The sequence below is a fragment of the Aspergillus candidus genome (assembly GCF_002847045.1).
Source record: "Aspergillus candidus strain CBS 102.13 unplaced genomic scaffold BDW47scaffold_1, whole genome shotgun sequence".
NCBI classification, from domain to species: Eukaryota; Fungi; Ascomycota; class Eurotiomycetes; order Eurotiales; family Aspergillaceae; genus Aspergillus; species Aspergillus candidus.
The window spans coordinates 756,454-772,902 of record NW_020194006.1 but is presented as its reverse complement, the minus strand read 5'-3'; the positions used below and the strand labels follow the sequence as shown (position 1 = coordinate 772,902).

The 16,449-nt window shown below is 51.0% G+C and overlaps 4 protein-coding genes across 4 annotated transcripts; 3 read left to right on the top strand and 1 right to left on the bottom strand.

Moving 5' to 3' along the window:
* Window positions 1–1,008: 1,008 nt before the first annotated feature.
* On the top strand, window positions 1,009–2,279 carry BDW47DRAFT_97593 (phosphatase PAP2 family protein). Its single transcript, XM_024820453.1, has 2 exons — window positions 1,009–1,303; window positions 1,371–2,279. Exon 2 carries the CDS (start codon window positions 1,539–1,541, stop codon window positions 2,082–2,084), a length of 546 nt encoding a protein of 181 aa, XP_024676664.1. The 5' UTR covers window positions 1,009–1,303; window positions 1,371–1,538; the 3' UTR covers window positions 2,085–2,279.
* A 2,435-nt stretch (window positions 2,280–4,714) lies between these two features.
* BDW47DRAFT_97589 (citrin) lies at window positions 4,715–7,937 on the top strand. The gene is made up of 4 exons (XM_024820452.1): window positions 4,715–5,209; window positions 5,321–6,523; window positions 6,582–6,744; window positions 6,806–7,937. The coding sequence occupies exons 1-4, from the start codon at window positions 5,042–5,044 to the stop codon at window positions 7,354–7,356; spliced, it is 2,085 nt and encodes a 694-aa protein (XP_024676663.1). The 5' UTR covers window positions 4,715–5,041; the 3' UTR covers window positions 7,357–7,937.
* Window positions 7,938–8,145: 208 nt separating this feature from the next.
* Window positions 8,146–9,209, bottom strand: BDW47DRAFT_97587 (DUF5321 domain-containing protein). The gene is made up of 2 exons (XM_024820451.1): window positions 8,679–9,209; window positions 8,146–8,596 (listed from the first exon to the last, which is right to left on the bottom strand). The coding sequence occupies exons 1-2, from the start codon at window positions 9,163–9,165 to the stop codon at window positions 8,430–8,432; spliced, it is 654 nt and encodes a 217-aa protein (XP_024676662.1). The 5' UTR covers window positions 9,166–9,209; the 3' UTR covers window positions 8,146–8,429.
* A 277-nt stretch (window positions 9,210–9,486) lies between these two features.
* Window positions 9,487–15,998, top strand: BDW47DRAFT_3110 (C50 family peptidase). Its single transcript, XM_024818722.1, has 2 exons — window positions 9,487–14,216; window positions 14,268–15,998. The coding sequence occupies exons 1-2, from the start codon at window positions 9,545–9,547 to the stop codon at window positions 15,872–15,874; spliced, it is 6,279 nt and encodes a 2,092-aa protein (XP_024676661.1). The 5' UTR covers window positions 9,487–9,544; the 3' UTR covers window positions 15,875–15,998.
* Window positions 15,999–16,449: the final 451 nt, after the last annotated feature.

The following is a 16,449-nucleotide window of genomic DNA, read 5'->3' as shown; positions in this document are numbered from 1 at the left end:
ATCCACTTTGCCCTGAATGATACAAGAGAAGATTAGTACTTTTCATCTCTAAACTCTGACATTCCTCTGGTACATGATATGCCCTCTTAGATTTACCCTCTATTCCCAGACTCAATGTGTTATAGTGACTGAACGACTGTCCATATTGAAGACGATCTGCAAGCGGGGTCAGACTTCTTGTGATGGTGCACTGATATGTCGTGATATCCCTTCATCACATCACATCCTGCTGTGCAGATTGTGTGCCAGAAAGGAAAGGAGCAAATTTCTAGTCTGTTCATCAACAAGGTCTCAGCATTGTCAATCTGATTGTTTCAGACTAAACAGAACAATTGTGGCATAGGACAAGACTGGAAAAGAAATGCGTGAATGTATTATGCCTGTCTCTGATCATAGACAGGACGAGAACCCTCCCAACGGAAAATACAGAGGAAGATCAACCTAGGCACTTGGAAAGGGCTGTGTGACGAAGTTGCAAAATAGACCAAACAAGTACCAGTACACATGACTGACTTATAAGCATGCTACCCTATAGATCAGATGGTTTTGTTCCTTTTCAGATTCTTGACAGGACTGGCGAAAATACAGCATGGCAGGCCAGATACTGCTTTAGTAAACCAATCTGGATAATGTTCAGAGTACTCCGTAGGACAGAGCACTTTTTGTTCCACAGTGTTCCCTGCTCAAGAAGGAGTGGCCAGTGACCAAGGAAGCCACGGCAGGCCACCTCAACACCCAACAGGTCTGTCAGCATCACGCAAATACTATCATTGCTGCATCGCCATCAACATTTCTTCATGGCTATGCGTCTTCTGGCTCATTGGACAGCGTATGCTTTTGTCTAACATCATCAAGCACCTTCGCCGCTCTGTATACTTCCTGGGTCAAGCCAGTGACGTCAAGATCCCTAGACTCTGCTTGCTTGACCATAGCCTGTCTGTCTCGGATCTAGAAACTATCTTTCCGTCCTTTTACAATATCCATAGTCATCTGAAATGGGTATCTGGCGGAACCTCGTGGAACCTGGTGGTTAGTTGACCACGGCGATTCTTGTCATAACACCCGTCCATCTAACGAACATGTCGTTTCTCCCCCAGCGATCGTGGCAGTTTTTACGGCTGGCACGCTGATCAACCGGGACAAGAGGGCCCATATATTTAGAACACCATGCGTCGAGTCACAGCTGCTCAGGGACGAGCGCGAAGAGCAGAAGTCGGATGACAAGCGTCCTACGATCCAGACACGAGTCCTCGCACACTTCCCTTTCCTGCTGGAGATATGGTACTGGTTACTGACGTATTGGGTACTGTACCTAGTTCTGATGGATATTTGCGAACACATCGAGTATTGCTGACGATCGACCTCGCTAGATCTACCAAGGACTCCGAGCCGTCTCCGCGAGATTGATCGCCGGAAATAAGCCCATCTTTGACACCGCTGAGCGCCATGCGCACCAAATCCTCGCCCTGGAACATATATTGCACGCAGACGTAGAGCTATCCGTTCAGCGATTCGTCCTGGAACGTACGCCCTGGTTGATGTCCTTGCTGGCTCGCGTATACTACTCCCACATTGTGATCGGAGTGCTGTTTCTCGTATACAGCTACACGCTCTACCCCCGCGACAAGTACCAAGGCATCAGACGTGCTCTTGCCCTGGAGAATATCATCGCCTTTACGCTCCTCACACTGTGGCGCTGTGCACCCCCGCGTCTGCTCCCCGAGGAAGACGGCTTCATCGATGTTCTTCACAGCAGCAGGGGCGGGTCCGCATGGACACAGAACAAGTTCCAGCTGACCATAGCAGCGATGCCGTCGCTTCACTTCGGGAACTCGGTGCTGATCGCTCTGTGTCTGTGGAGGTTCAGTCCGCACTGGTACATCCGGGCCGTGGCGCCGATGTGGCCCCTCATGATGGGATTGACTATCGTCGCGACTGCGAACCACTTCCTTCTTGACGCTTTGGTTGGGGCTGGAGTCACGCTGACTGCGTACCGGTTCAATGCGGCGATGCTGTATCTGCTGCCGGTCGAACGCGTGCTCTTTTGGCTGTTTCGAATTGAGAAGCCAGTATATCAAGGATGAATCATGGATGATGGGACATGATGCTTGTTTCACACACTTTTCTATCTTTCTTATGCATTGGTACGGGCTGCAGAAGCTAGGTCGCTGCCCTAGATAGAAATTTTATTCATATACGGAGTAACTCCGAGGGTATAGTAGTAGGTTTATATAGAGAATCACTAGGGAGTAGTAAGCCAAGCTGTTACCGAGATCAAACACAATACAGATATCAAACCTCTCTATAGCAATCAACCACTTCATCCAACCCCAGATAATATGCATTAAACTCCTGGATCCAACCGCAACAGACAGCACCAACCTCTTGATCCCCAAATCCAGGACACTGTTCTCCACCATACTCCATATTGAAATCAGCCGTACATGCTAAACACGTTCTAGACTAAATGACTAAACCGACAATCCCCAATTTCTCGTACGTAAGCATGCACAGTACACTGCACAGACAACTAACTAGCTCCTTCTCCAAGATGAACCTCACAAACTAATATAGGTAGTAAACTCTTCTACAGCAAATGATATATCTCAATCTCCTTTCCTGCTAAGGAAGAGAAGAGAAACCACTCGGATGGACATACTCCATAATACCTAGGTGTATATCACCCATAATACCGTCGATCAAACAAGGAGAACATGATTTCTATTTAGTAAATGGCTACTGTGTCCTTATTCCAATCCTAATCTAATCCCAATCCTCATTCTACTTGATCCTGACTCCGCACGATGCGGAGATACCTTGGTAAGCGCGAGGATCCGCATGGAAGATTTCGGGGAGAGAAGGGTGGGGAAGGGGGCGGGGGTGGAAAATGAAGGTTGTTCAGGTGACTGTTTTAACCTGCCTAGTACTTACTACAATGGGCTAGGCTTGATGTTGTCATAATAAGGTGATGGGTTAGTGTCTTTGGTTTGGGAGGGAGGTATCCGGGGGATCCCGATGGGGGCGAGATGCTTATTGTTTGTATGACCTCTTGTTTTACCTGTGTATATAGTCCGGGGAGTTTGTATATGTACGTGCCATGTCTATGTGGATGGCCATTTATGTAATGGAGGAAGGTACATAATACACTTGAGTGGATGAAAATAGAACTCAAGACGCCTCATCTATGTATAGAAAGTATATTCCTAGCCGGTAACAACTATATTACCCGCTGAGGACAGTGTTTGGTGGTGGCCAGGTTGCCACCATCACTCCTTCGCTCTCCCTTCCCCTCTCTACATTATCAATCAATCAATACATTCAAGATATAACAATACACTAACAACTCAACCCAACTACAAAATACAAACCGAGGCAAAACAAGATACACTCATTTTCGTGCGTTCTCCAATTCTAGGACCCGCCCTGGCGTCCCCCTTCCCAGCCTCCCCTCCTTTCTCCACACCGAAGACGGAGGCGCCCGTTCGCCATCCATCCAGCCCCGTCCACCACATCGGGCCGAACTTTGGGGAGCCAAAGAGATGGCAGCATGTATTATCTTCCCTTTCCTTTTTGATGGTCAAGTGGGTAAAAAAGTGGTTTCGTTCGCGGTTGTCATGTGAAGACCCTCGCCCGTTTCATGTGCTGGTCTGTATGACAGTTTGACTGCCGAAGACTTACCTCTAATTTACTACCTCTCTGAGGTAGGTTCGAGGTATGGTTGAGTCCCGGTGTGGGAGATAAGCTGTGTCTGAGGAAGGGGATAGATGATGATGCGCCCCTACCGCGATCATCCATATAATAAAATGCCTATATATTATACTCTCCTCCCATCCTGCCGGTAAGCTACTCGACTAGGCTAGGCCGGTCACCTGGACCGACTTGTGTTCTCGAAACTCCCTGCGCCCAGGGGTCAAGTCCGAACCAGCGATTTGTATTGGAACGTTTTCTTACCCTCTTCCCGGAAGGTTACCGTCCGTGGCGCACCCAGTCAAGTGTCGACCGTGGTGGGAACCAGGAGGCGGATTGGAAGTTTGGTTTGATTTTTTATTTTTGGGTTTCGGGAAAGGAACGATCTTTCTTCGGTCGCTCCGTGGATGACTGATGGAACATCGATCACTTAGATGGTTATTTATTATAGGTATACATACTGATGTTGTTGTGTTGTGAGAATACTACGTAGTAGATAGAATGGGGCATGGATGCACCGGAGATCGGGGGTGGATAAAGTACAGCGTCAGAAGTATAGGTAATGAAAAATACGAAGCAGATAGAGAATGAAAAGGAAGTCCGATCAAACAAACAAACATTGTTCTCATCGGGTAAATTCCAGTCTGGTTCCAGGGGCGGTGAGGGTTTTTTTTTTTATTCTTTCTTTTTTTATTCTTTTTATTCTTTTTATTCTTTTTATTCTTTTTATTCTTTTTTTTCTTTCCCCCTCGTGGCCAACATAGGAGAATCAATGGAAAGATAGAGATAAATATAAAAATGATAGAGAAAAAGAAAGAAAACTTTGATTAGTCTCAGCTGAGGCAAATTGTAAAATTCTTCATAACTCTTAACTATTATTATCTGATACTGTCAGTCTCGGAAAGGATAATATAATACCTAATAATCACTAGTCATAAAAATCATAATCAAAATAAAAATAAAATAATAAAAGGACCACTTTTTCTTTCACTCCGAGCAGATCACCGATCTAACAGACTAGAAACAACCTGTACACAATAAGGCTCACCTTGGATTTTCTTTCTCCTGCATTTTCCTCTCTCCCAATTTTTCCTTTCGACTTTCTTCATTTCTTACTCCACACAAACCTTTTCTAGTCGGATTCTTTCCCCTTCATAATATCACTCTCCCTTCCCTCCCGTCGCGCGTCCTTGGTCTTGGAGACTTGGTTACCACTCCCTCGAAAAAAATTAATTGGATTAGACTCTCACTTCCCGTGGTTCATTCTGAGAAAAAGGGAATAGAAGAAGAACAAGAAGAAGGATAAGAAAAGAAAAAGAAGTGAAAAATAGAACATAAATCCTTGCATGCCACAATGACCGTAAAGGATGCGGTGAAAGAGTCCTTGATCGGCACCTCCGATGAGTCGCATCAGGCCAGGACTAATTTCCTACGACATGCGCGCAAAGATGAGACCTCCGGGGAATACTTCATGACCGAGGACGACTTCGTCGATGCGATTGCTCCGAAGCACGAGGACTATGTGAGTCGAAATCCTTCATCCCTACCCTATGAGTCACACATGGCAGTTCCTCATCCACCCCGAGACCACCTCTTGGTGAAACGTGGCTAACGGATCGGTCGCGTACAATAGCATAAAATCAAGCGGGAACACTACGGTATTCTGTTCAATGTCGCCGACAAGCGGAGGGCCGGGAAGCTGAACCTGGCCGATTGGACCACCTTCGAGAACCTGCTGTCCAAGCCCGATGCCGAATATGAGATCGCCTTCCGACTGTTCGATACCGATGGGACCGGGACCGTGAAATGGGAGACGTTCCACAACCTGTACAGCCAGACCAAGACCCAGGACAGCATACCCTTCGACTGGAACTCGGACTGGGCCTCCCTGTACAGCGGACGGAGCAAGAGCCGGCATGACATGACATACCCTCAGTTTTCCCAGATGCTGCGGGGTTTGCAGGGTGAGCGGATCCGCCAGGCGTTCCACACGTTTGACAAGGATGGCGACGGATACATCGAGCCGCAAGACTTCCAGCGCATCATCCTCGAGACCTCGAAGCACAAGCTGTCGGACTACGTCTTGGATCAGCTCCCGTCCCTGTGCAACATCTCGGCCGGTAGCAAAATCTCCTATTCGACCGTTCGGGCCTTCCAGAATGTCATGCGCGAGATGGACTTGATCGACTTGATCGTGCGCGAGGCGACCCTGAAGAGCGGCGACGGGAAAATCACGCGCGCCGATTTCTTGAACGAGGCCGCCCGGGCCACCCGCTTCTCGCTCTTTACCCCTATGGAGGCCGATATCCTCTTCCACTTCGCGGGTCTGGACGCTCCCTCGGGTCGTCTGGCCCAGAAGGACTTCGCTAAGGTGATCGACGCCTCGTGGCGCATGCCACTGGCAACTGCTGGGCAGGCTGTCGCGGCGGCGTCGGGAACCGCGCATAAAGCCGCGGACAAGACCAAATCAATTCTGTACAGCGTTCTCGAGTCCGTCCACCACTTTGGCCTGGGTAGTATGGCGGGTGCCTTTGGCGCATTCATGGTTTACCCCATTGATCTGGTGAAAACGCGCATGCAAAACCAACGGTCCACCCGTGTCGGAGAGCGGCTGTACAACAACTCGCTGGATTGCGCAAAGAAGGTCATTCGGAATGAGGGGTTCACCGGCCTGTACTCCGGTGTCGTCCCCCAGCTGATTGGCGTTGCCCCGGAGAAGGCCATCAAGCTCACGGTGAACGATCTGGTCCGTAACCACTTCACCAACAAGGATACAGGCAAGATCTGGTACGGCCACGAGATCTTGGCTGGTGGTGCAGCCGGTGGTTGCCAAGTGGTAAGTTCTGTCGTGCCTCTAACACCCCAGGCGCATGTGACTCACGACGTTTCACTAGGTCTTTACCAACCCCCTCGAAATCGTGAAGATCCGCCTGCAGGTTCAGGGTGAGATCGCGAAAACCGTGGACGGTGCTCCCCGCCGGTCCGCGCTCTGGATTGTGAAAAACTTGGGATTGATGGGGTTGTACAAGGGCGCCAGCGCCTGCTTGCTCCGTGATGGTAAGAGCTTGTTCCACGAAACCTTACCTGCCAATGGACTGTGCTAACCTTTCAATGATAGTCCCCTTCTCCGCCATCTACTTCCCCACCTATTCGCATCTGAAAACGGACTTCTTCGGCGAGACGCAGACCAAGAAACTGGGCGTGGTGCAGCTCCTGACGGCAGGTGCCATCGCCGGTATGCCCGCCGCCTACCTCACGACGCCCTGCGATGTCATCAAGACCCGTCTGCAGGTGGAAGCCCGCAAGGGCGAAGTCGGCTACACGGGCCTGCGCCACTGCGCGTCGTCCATCCTGAAGGAGGAGGGCTTCAAGGCCTTCTTCAAGGGCGGTCCCGCGCGCATCATCCGCTCCTCTCCGCAATTTGGCTTCACCCTCGCCTCGTACGAGCTGCTGATGAACTGGCTCCCGATGCCCGGGTCGACCGCCGAACCCGGCCCCAGCGGCCAGATCGAGCCCGGTGTCGGCCTGCAGAGCGCCACCGCTCCCCTCCCTTATCTCCGATCCCGAAACGCCCTCAAGCTGATCCTTGACCTCGACGAGAACATTGGTCGTGTGCGCATCCCTACCGCTGATAAGTGGCCGAAGTTTATGCCCTCTTCGAAACAATAAATATGCATGTTGTTTTTCTTTTGTACTAAATAGCGATGAATTTACCGTTTCCTTTGTTTCCTTCTTTATTCTTTTTCTTCTTCTCGTGTCTTTTCTTTTGCCTTTGAATTGGAAATACCTTTGCCGTTTTGACCCGAGTCATCCCTCTGCGGTTTCCGAAAACCCCCCTCTGGGGATGAGTTTCCTTTCTCCCTGTCTTACTTACAACTACTTCTCCTTCTTTCTCTCTGCACATGCACACTGTAACAAAAGATAGACATCCGGGAGTTGGGGTAGAGAACCCAGACTCCTTCTCTTTCCCGCACGTTATGTTTTCTAGAGCCCTTTTGTCTTCATTTCTTCTCTTCTGTCTCTCGCGCATACTATTGATACTATCGTGGGACGGAGTCAAGACTATTGGATCTTTTCATATGTGCTTATGGGGCTCGCTACTTAGAATTAGATACATACATGTGTATAGATAGGTATAAGGCTTGCTTGGTTAGGGTCCTTTTTGTATTATCTTGGTTGTTTTTGTTGGGCTGGTATATGTATGGGATTTACTACATAGAACACAATTTAATTGGCTTGTTGTTGGCTTTGCCGTTGTCTTTGTAGGGATAAGTACGCAGTGCAAGCCTACGACTGTAGTAACATATCTGTTCACGAGGCAGTGATCAAAAGATTTGCATATGAAGATGCCATCTGTGTCTATCATGGTGTATAAGTTGATTTTGTACAGGATAAGTCGGTTTTGATGTACAGGTTTTCTTTTTCATTCGACTCCATTTCTTTCCTTCTTTTTCTTCCCCCCTCTTTCCTTCTGGGTCGATCCATGTATCTCGCGGATGGAGTCTCAGCCAAGCTCGTGATTGTGCACATGCTAAGCATGGCGTCTATTCGACATGCCGCTACGCTGGATCGATGCCAGAAATGCCAGTCCCCGACAAGGCCACTGCGTCTACCTAGCCCAGCCAGCTAAAGACACACACGGTTCCCTCTGCGTGCGTCCTGTCAGGTTGTATTGCCACGACAATCCGTCAGGTATGTAAAGTCGTAAATATAGCGATAGTACGTAATAGGAAATCAATGGCCTAAAAGAAATGCGCCTTTCGTTTCGAAGCATTCTCTGTCGATGGCTCGTCGCTCGTCTTGGGCGGTTCGGCCGCGGGGGCGGGCTCTTCCGGGGGAGGCTGCGCTTTCGCGGCGGCGGCGTTTTTCTGATGCCATAGGGATTCCTCGGCTTCGATTTCTTGGAGGACTGTAAACCGGAAAAAAAAAGAAGTGCGTCAGTAAAAGCATACTCAAGACCTACTGGGCCAGACAATGCTAGGTGAACAAACCCTCGTCCCACTCCCTCTCCTTGGCCTCATTCCCCGTCCCCAACAACTTCTCCACATCCACCTTCTCCCCATTCTTAACGCGCTCGATGACCTCACGAAGCAGAGTGATCTTCGCGTCTGTCGACCGCGTAAACGCCGCGTAGTCGTTCTTGAGCGCAATCATCCGGATAGCCTGCGACCCGATCAGGGTGAACATGATGATGTAGAAGCTGGCGGGATTCCATTCTTTGGATTTGGGCGACGACGAGTCGGAGCGGGACTTGCGGTTACGGATGAATTTGGGGACGAGGGAGGTCCAGAGGGAGGGCTGTGCGATTTTGGGAAGGGAGTCGGAGGAGCCGTATCGTCGGGTGGTAATACTATGTCGTTGTTGCTGTTGTCGGTGTTGCTGTTGGAGGCATTGTCGCGGGGAGAAGTGGGATTGGAAGGTGGGGAGGGTGCGGCGAGTTGAGAGCCGTGTGGCGGCGTTCATTGTGAGAGAGGCCATGGCCTGGGATTGTAAAATCAATGTGTTGAGATCATGGAATGAAAGGCGATAAATGGTGGATATTCAAGCAGTTCTCTTTCTCTCTCCATTAATGCGATAGACCCGCCGATTAGAACTAGTCTGTATCTGGTTTAGTGCAAATTACATATCATGTGACGAGACATGAACTGGAAAGCATTACGCTAGTCCCCTTTCAGATTAGTATACGCATGTTGTCGTGACAACGGTTTGGCTTGGCGAGTTTGGCTGGGCTGGACTGACAGTCATGCGAAGCAACGAACAAGCCGCTGCTCATCCATACCATCCTGTCGATTGCGAATGGCCAAGCGTGCTACTACATCCTCATTTTACTAACTACGACATCTCCGCCCCCGCCCCAATGGCGGTCACGACCCTACTCCCAGATTCCTCCGTGGAATCGGTGAAGCTGGCCGTTCGCTCGACAACAACATGCTCCGCGGCCACCGTGTTGACGCTGCAGACGCTCTTTCGAGGGCCCGCCAAATCATCATCAGGGACCAGCATCACTGCAGTGAGACACAATAACAGCAAGACATTGAACACATCGACATCGACAACACGAACGAAGACCTCCCGAACGACGTCGAAAACGAAGGAAGCCGCCATCACCGCCCTGACCGAGACAGATGCGGCCCGCCTGTCGCACCAGGAAAAGCTCGTGCTGGCCACGGAGGTTTTCAACACGACACTCAAGACCCTCTCGGATGAAGTGCGAGTACAAAGCTCGAAATCTACGGCGCCTCGCGTGCGACCCGCGCAACCGCCCTCCCCGAATCCCGACCCCGCATCGTCGAGAAAATTGAAGAGGTCACAGTCGACAACGCCGGAGATACAAGATGGGGACAGTGGGCTGGCTGGTGTGGCTGAATGCGCGACGCTTGCGTTGGCGTGTTTGCGGACGTTGAAGAGTGGACAAGGGGATCAGGAAAAAGGGGCCCCCAATGTGCAGTTGGAGCAGGGCGCGTGTGTGCTTGCTGGGAGGTTTCTGTCTCTGGGGTTGAACGACCTGGCCTATAAGGAGTTGAGGGGTCTGAAGAGGAGGGTCCAACAGTATCTGGATAGCAGGGCGACGGCCCGCAAGAAGAGGACCGATGATGTGACGGAGGAGGATACCGCCAAGGAGCGCATGTCGGACTTGCTCACGTTCACCAACGTCGATAAAGCTGGGCCTATTATTGGGACAGTTGTGTCCTTCCAATCGAATGCCCTGCGTCTGATCGCCTCCGAGAAGAAACTCTCGACCACCCAGAAGTTGCTGCCTGCACTGCAGCTTTCCAACCACAGCAGTCCTGCGGCTGTCATTTTCTCGGCTATGGAAGCGGATGCTCTCGCCAAAGACAAAGCTGCTCTGCAGCTTCAATTATTATCCAATACCCTGTTGTCTTTGTGCTCCGCATCTCAATCGTCGACAACCACGAGTTCGACAAGACCAATTACGTCACTTACCCTTCAGTTGCTGTCTCTCGAAACCCGCTGTTCGTCTTGGAAGCTTTCGGGCCATAAGTGCGATGAGGTGAAGGAAATGTGGGACCCCCTGGCGCGCTACCTTGCCAGCTACGCCCACCACAGCAAGGGTATTGAAAAATCGGAGTTTGCGTCCGTCTACACGACTATCGTTCGACTCCAGAATGCAGTTTCCAACACGCCGAAACACCCCACCGATACTCCCAAGGACAACCTTTGCGTGGCTAGGATTGCCACCGTTCTAGGCCAACTTGCCCAGGAGGCCGGTTGCCTCAAGGAGGCCCTTAAGCTCTTTACTGAATCTCTGGGCCCGCTATCCACCGGGCAGAGCATTGGTCTGGCAACCGTGCACTGCAAAATCTCGCTCCTCCATTTCCATGCTCTCAAATCTTCGAAAGCGTACGACCAGGAAACCGTGGCAAAATCTCTGTCCAAAGCTACTGCAGCACTGGGCATGCAGTTGAAAGGCAACACTAACGACTTGGACGAACTGCTTGTGGCAACCACGAAACTGAAGAAGCTAGCAATGGCTTGGTTTGGCGAGGCGATAACCGGAAAACACGAGGCGAAACTGCAGGATAGCCCCATCGCCTCTCGTATTTACGACTATCTCCCGGGATTTCTCAAATTCTTACGACGCTATCTCGGTCGTCAACCATCAGTGGACGAGGAGCCTAAGGAGTACGAGTTGTTCGCAAAACGAGTCAGTGGCTCGAGAAATATTGTTTTGGCTGCCGTGGATTCGACCGTCGCGGTTGGCAAGGTGTCGGTCATGTCGCAGCAACCTTCCTGGGAACACATGCTCCCAGCCCTCACCGACTGCCAGCGGCTTCTGGTGGCTGTGAACCTGTGCGAAGATGAGCAAATCGAATGTAGCGTTGTCGAGCAGATTGGCATGGGATTTGTCAAGTTGTCTAACGTCTTCTGGTCGAGATACATCAAAGAAAAAGAAAAGGGAAAGAGCTACCGGGAGCTTGTGCCCCTGCTGAAGCAGTCCGCCAATCTATTGTCAGGCTGCTCGACATCCCAAAGAAGCTCGGGATTTGCAGCTCTCAAGTTCGAGAGGCTGGCCCATGCATATCTAGAAGGGAATCTGACTTTGGAAGCAGGGCAGGCGTTTTTCCAGTCTATCCAAGAACATATCGCGACTGGAGCTTTGGATCAGACGATCGAAGAGACAGCGGGAAGTTTCCCACAACGATTCGGCCAGGATCCAACAAACATCGGCTTCATGCTTGGCCGTGTTCTTTCGATGTTCTTGAGAATGAGCTTACGGAGCAAGACGTCAAAATTACCAAACGTATTCGACGACGAGAGCCTGGACTCCTTGCAGAGAGGACATATCTTGGAGTGGCAGATGGGGATCCTGATGGAACTTCAAAGTCACGGTGGCGAAGTTTCTCGTTCTAAGCTTACTCCTCTGTTGACTACCCTTGTCGACGTATACTCGCCTGATGTACATCCGATCCGTCGTCGGCGGGTGATACTGAGCGCGCTTCGTTTCTCACTGGAACACCCCCACTCATTGGAACCCTCATTGCTACAGGAGCTTACGTTGGAAGTCTCCGACCACCAAGTCTTTGACGAACACCATGGCGATGACTCTGACTTAGCCTGCTACGTGACTTACCTCAAGAACTCGCTTTGCCTCACTTCGGGGCTTCGCCGGGGAGATTTGGGGCCAGAACAACTGGAGAACATCATATCGTCATGGCAAGGTATGATGCAGAATTGTCGTGATCGCAGTTCGCTTGATCTGTATGTCGGTGATGTAGACTACTGCCTCCTACAAATGAAGGCGGTGGTTGATTATACCGAGATTCACGGCCTGTGGAAACTCCAATTATCCGCGCTGGAGCTGGTACTGCGTATCACCGAACTTCAAGAAACGAAGGATTTCTCCGAAGGAATCGTCATTCTGTCACGCCTTGTGCTTCAGTACTGCCGACTAGGATATTGCAAACGGGCTTCCGGTCTCCTTTCACGTGCAGACCAATGTATTGCCAGCAATGAGGTTTCGTGTCTTGCGGTCTTGTCTTATAAACTGGCCCAAGTTTGCTATCTCCTCGAGACTGGGGATATCAGCAAGGCAGCCGATATCTTAGCAGCAGCGCAAGGCCTGTACGAAAAAAACCAGGGAAAGCAGGATCTCAGCAACTGCTCCGTGCTGTCCAAAGTAGCGTGGGAAAGGCTTGTCGCTGACGCAGCCTTTTTGAGCTCTCAACTGGCTTTCGCCCAAGGAATGATCAAAGACGCTCTATTCTTTGCCAAGCTGTCTGTGAGACTCAACTGCCGAATCTGGGCTAAGGTCGAAAAGATTGCCCAAAGAAAACAGGAACGGATTGCGCCGGCAAATGACAGCCCAGAGCTCGAGGTTGTCGTGGAGGGTATGGCAAAACTGGACGTCACCCAAAAGACCTCAACGAGTCCAGAGTCCTACTCTCAAGGAGCACCGTTTTGGCCTCACATTGGCTCCCACAACATCGCGCTGATGAACCTTGCAAGCCTCTCTGCGCACCACGGGCTGTTCCAGGATGCTATATACTACGGGGAGCAGGCACTGAAGATCAACCAGACTTTGAACGCAAATGTCCGTCTGATCGCTTCTCAAGCTCAACTCGGTTCTCATTGGATCTTCGGTGGCCACGTCAAAGAGGGGCAAGAGCTCCTGGCTGCTGCAGAGGGTCTTTCCAGGCAGCTCGAAAGTAGTGTCGAGTTGGTCTCTCTGCAGATGGGTCTTGCCTCCCTTCACCGGGCCCAGGGCAATCATGTCGACGAATTGAGTGCTTTGCAGGAGGCCGACAGGGTCATGAATGAGTTCGTAAAGTCCGAGACATCGGGGCCCGGCGTCTCCGACCTAGCAGAAAAATTGGATAACATGCGCATCCAAGAAACTACGAGACGAACAAGATCCACCACGACGACATCAAGACCTACCACAAGAAGGACTCGTGGCACCATGCAATCAGCGAAAACGGCACCCGTTGTGTCTCCAACCACCCCAAGCACGGAATCCGAATCTCTCTTGCATCTCAAGAGTGACATTCTCCGACAGCAGGCAGCTTGCTCGCGCTCGCTTCGAGATTTCGAAAGGGCTTCCTGTTTGTTGAACGATGCGCGGAAACTTGCTTCGTCGAGGGACACGCAAATATCGCTCAACATTGGAGAAAGTGAACACCTGTTAGCCGATGCTATACGTCATTTTGCTTCGCACTCTGTGTACTGCGTTCTTCCAGAGTCGACAATCTCCTTGCCGTCGTTAGAATCCCCTAAGCCCGGGAAGTCGAGCCAAGGTACTTCCTCGACCAGGGAAACTTCCACTCGCAGGACAAGGGCGCCGACCAAAGGATCGCGCTCAAGGACCCAGAAGGCAACAGAGGACTTTTCGGTCATGCTCTCTAAAGCCGGTGACTGTCTCAACAACGTTTTTCCCACAGCTACAGCTTTGGGCTCTACTCTCGATAGCCATGCAGCTTCCCGTTTGATGAGCCGTATTTCTATGCTATTCCATACTACGGCCGCAGATTGCACGCTGCCTTGGTCGCAATCTCCGGCAAACGTGAATGGTAAGATCCCAGTGTCCCCTTTGATGGTAATGAGATGTCTAACTCGACTAGAACTTGGCCGCATTGGAGCTTTTGCTCGAGAGCATGTCGCTATCGATATCGACAAGCAGTTGACCGACCATTGCGACCCGCTTGATTGGCCGACTAGCGGATCATCAGCAACAGATGGCGACTCTTTGTGTGCCGACCTCACCAAGGAATACGTTGACATTCTTCCGGAGAACTGGAACGTTCTGTCGCTCTCCCTAAGCGCAGACCGCACCGAGTTCGTGGTTTCGCGGCTGCACCAAGGCCGCACCCCGTTTCTCCTGCGCCTTCCGCTCAAGCGGGGCAACTCGGACGACGACGAAGAGCAGTTCACTTTCGAAGACGGGAGACAGGAGATGCAAGAACTCATACAGTTGGCGAACGAAAGCGCACACGCTGCCAAAGCCCAAATCGACCGCCAGTCAAAGAAGCAATGGTGGAAGAACCGGGAACAACTTGACCGTCGCATGGAGAATCTGCTACAGAACATCGAAACCGTGTGGTTTGGAGGCTTCCGAGGAATCTTCTCGCCCGTGCCGCATGACATAGCCCCTCTGGCACGGTTCGCAGATGCTTTCCACAATGTTCTCGACAAACACCTCCCTTCTCGCCAAAAGGGGGGCCGAGCGAGCAGCCCACGACTCACGCTGCATCCTAATGTGCTAGAGCTTTTCATCGGTGTGAAGGATCTGGAAGATCACGAAGATCCCGAGGATACCCTGATGGATCTCCTCTACTTCGTGGTCGACATCCTGCAGTTCCAGGGCGAGCGCAACGCGTATGATGAGATTGACTTCGACATGATGGTCGTTGAGACGCTAGATGCTCTGCGGGGGTACCACGAAGCTGTCCAGAACGAGGACGGAAAGCAAGCGCCCAACCACACCGTCTTGGTTCTCGATAAAGCACTTCATTTGTTCCCATGGGAATCTTTGCCCTGTCTCCAGGGATTTCCAGTCTGTCGCGTGCCATCACTGGAGTGTCTCCGAGACCGCGTCCTCCAGTTCCGGAACGAACGCATCACGAAAGGGGGCCAGGGTCTCCGTCTCAACCGCAACAAGGGGACCTACATCCTGAACCCCACGGGCGATCTCCAAACTACCCAGGGGCTCTTCGAAAAAGACTTATCTCGACTGGACTCCTGGACCGGCATCGTCAACCGACCACCCACAGAAGAAGAATTCCAAGACGGCCTCGAGTCAAAGGATCTCTTCCTCTATTTCGGTCACGGCAGCGGCGCGCAGTACATCAGAGGACGAACCGTCAAGCGACTGGACCGGTGCGCCGTAACTTTCCTCATGGGCTGTAGCAGCGGAGCCCTAACAGAAGCGGGCGAGTACGAGCCGTACGGGACGCCCATGAACTATCTGCACGCGGGAAGCGCCTCGTTGGTCGCTACCCTTTGGGACGTTACGGACAAGGACATCGACCGCTTCGCTAAGTCGACGTTTGAGCATTGGGGTTTGTTGGGTGGCTCTGATGCGGAGGCGAGCCAGGGAGGCCGACGGTCTGCGACACGAGAGGTGGCGTTAGATGAGGCTGTGTCGAGATCTCGGTCTGCTTGTGTGTTGAAGTATTTGAATGGGGCGGCGCCGGTGATTTATGGGATTCCGGCTGTGTTTTTGGAGTGATGTGATCTGTTGACTGTTGATTGACTTGGCGTTTGAGGAGGAAATGAACTTGGATGCATAAAGGCGTATTGGTTGTATTGATACGGGATGCTTGCATGGAATTGTGTACGGTGTTTACTTTGCTTTTAGTCTGGGAAGGAGTCATTACATTAGGTATTATCATCTAAATGATAGAGCTCTGATCACCAATACGGTTTAACACGCATTTATATATCGTCATGTCGAGTCGTAGCTATGAAGGGACAGAAATCGACTCATGAGAGGCATCATTATAAGACTTGTCGGGCTTCCAAGAATCTATCCTATATCCCTCTCAAATACTATATTGAAATAGCTTATCTACGATATTTCAAAGGGTATCCAACGAAGATGATCTATTGATAAGATAAGCAGGCATCAATCGAGTCTAAGGGTTAGAAAATATATGCGTCCCCCAAAGCGACTATACTCGGTTTAAACTTGACTGAATCTACAACTAAACCTCCTCGATATGACCTTCCAAGCCACCCTTTGACCACACAAATTAGAAGACAGTTAGTCTATCAAGTCTCATAGATATTCGAGACTATCTACCC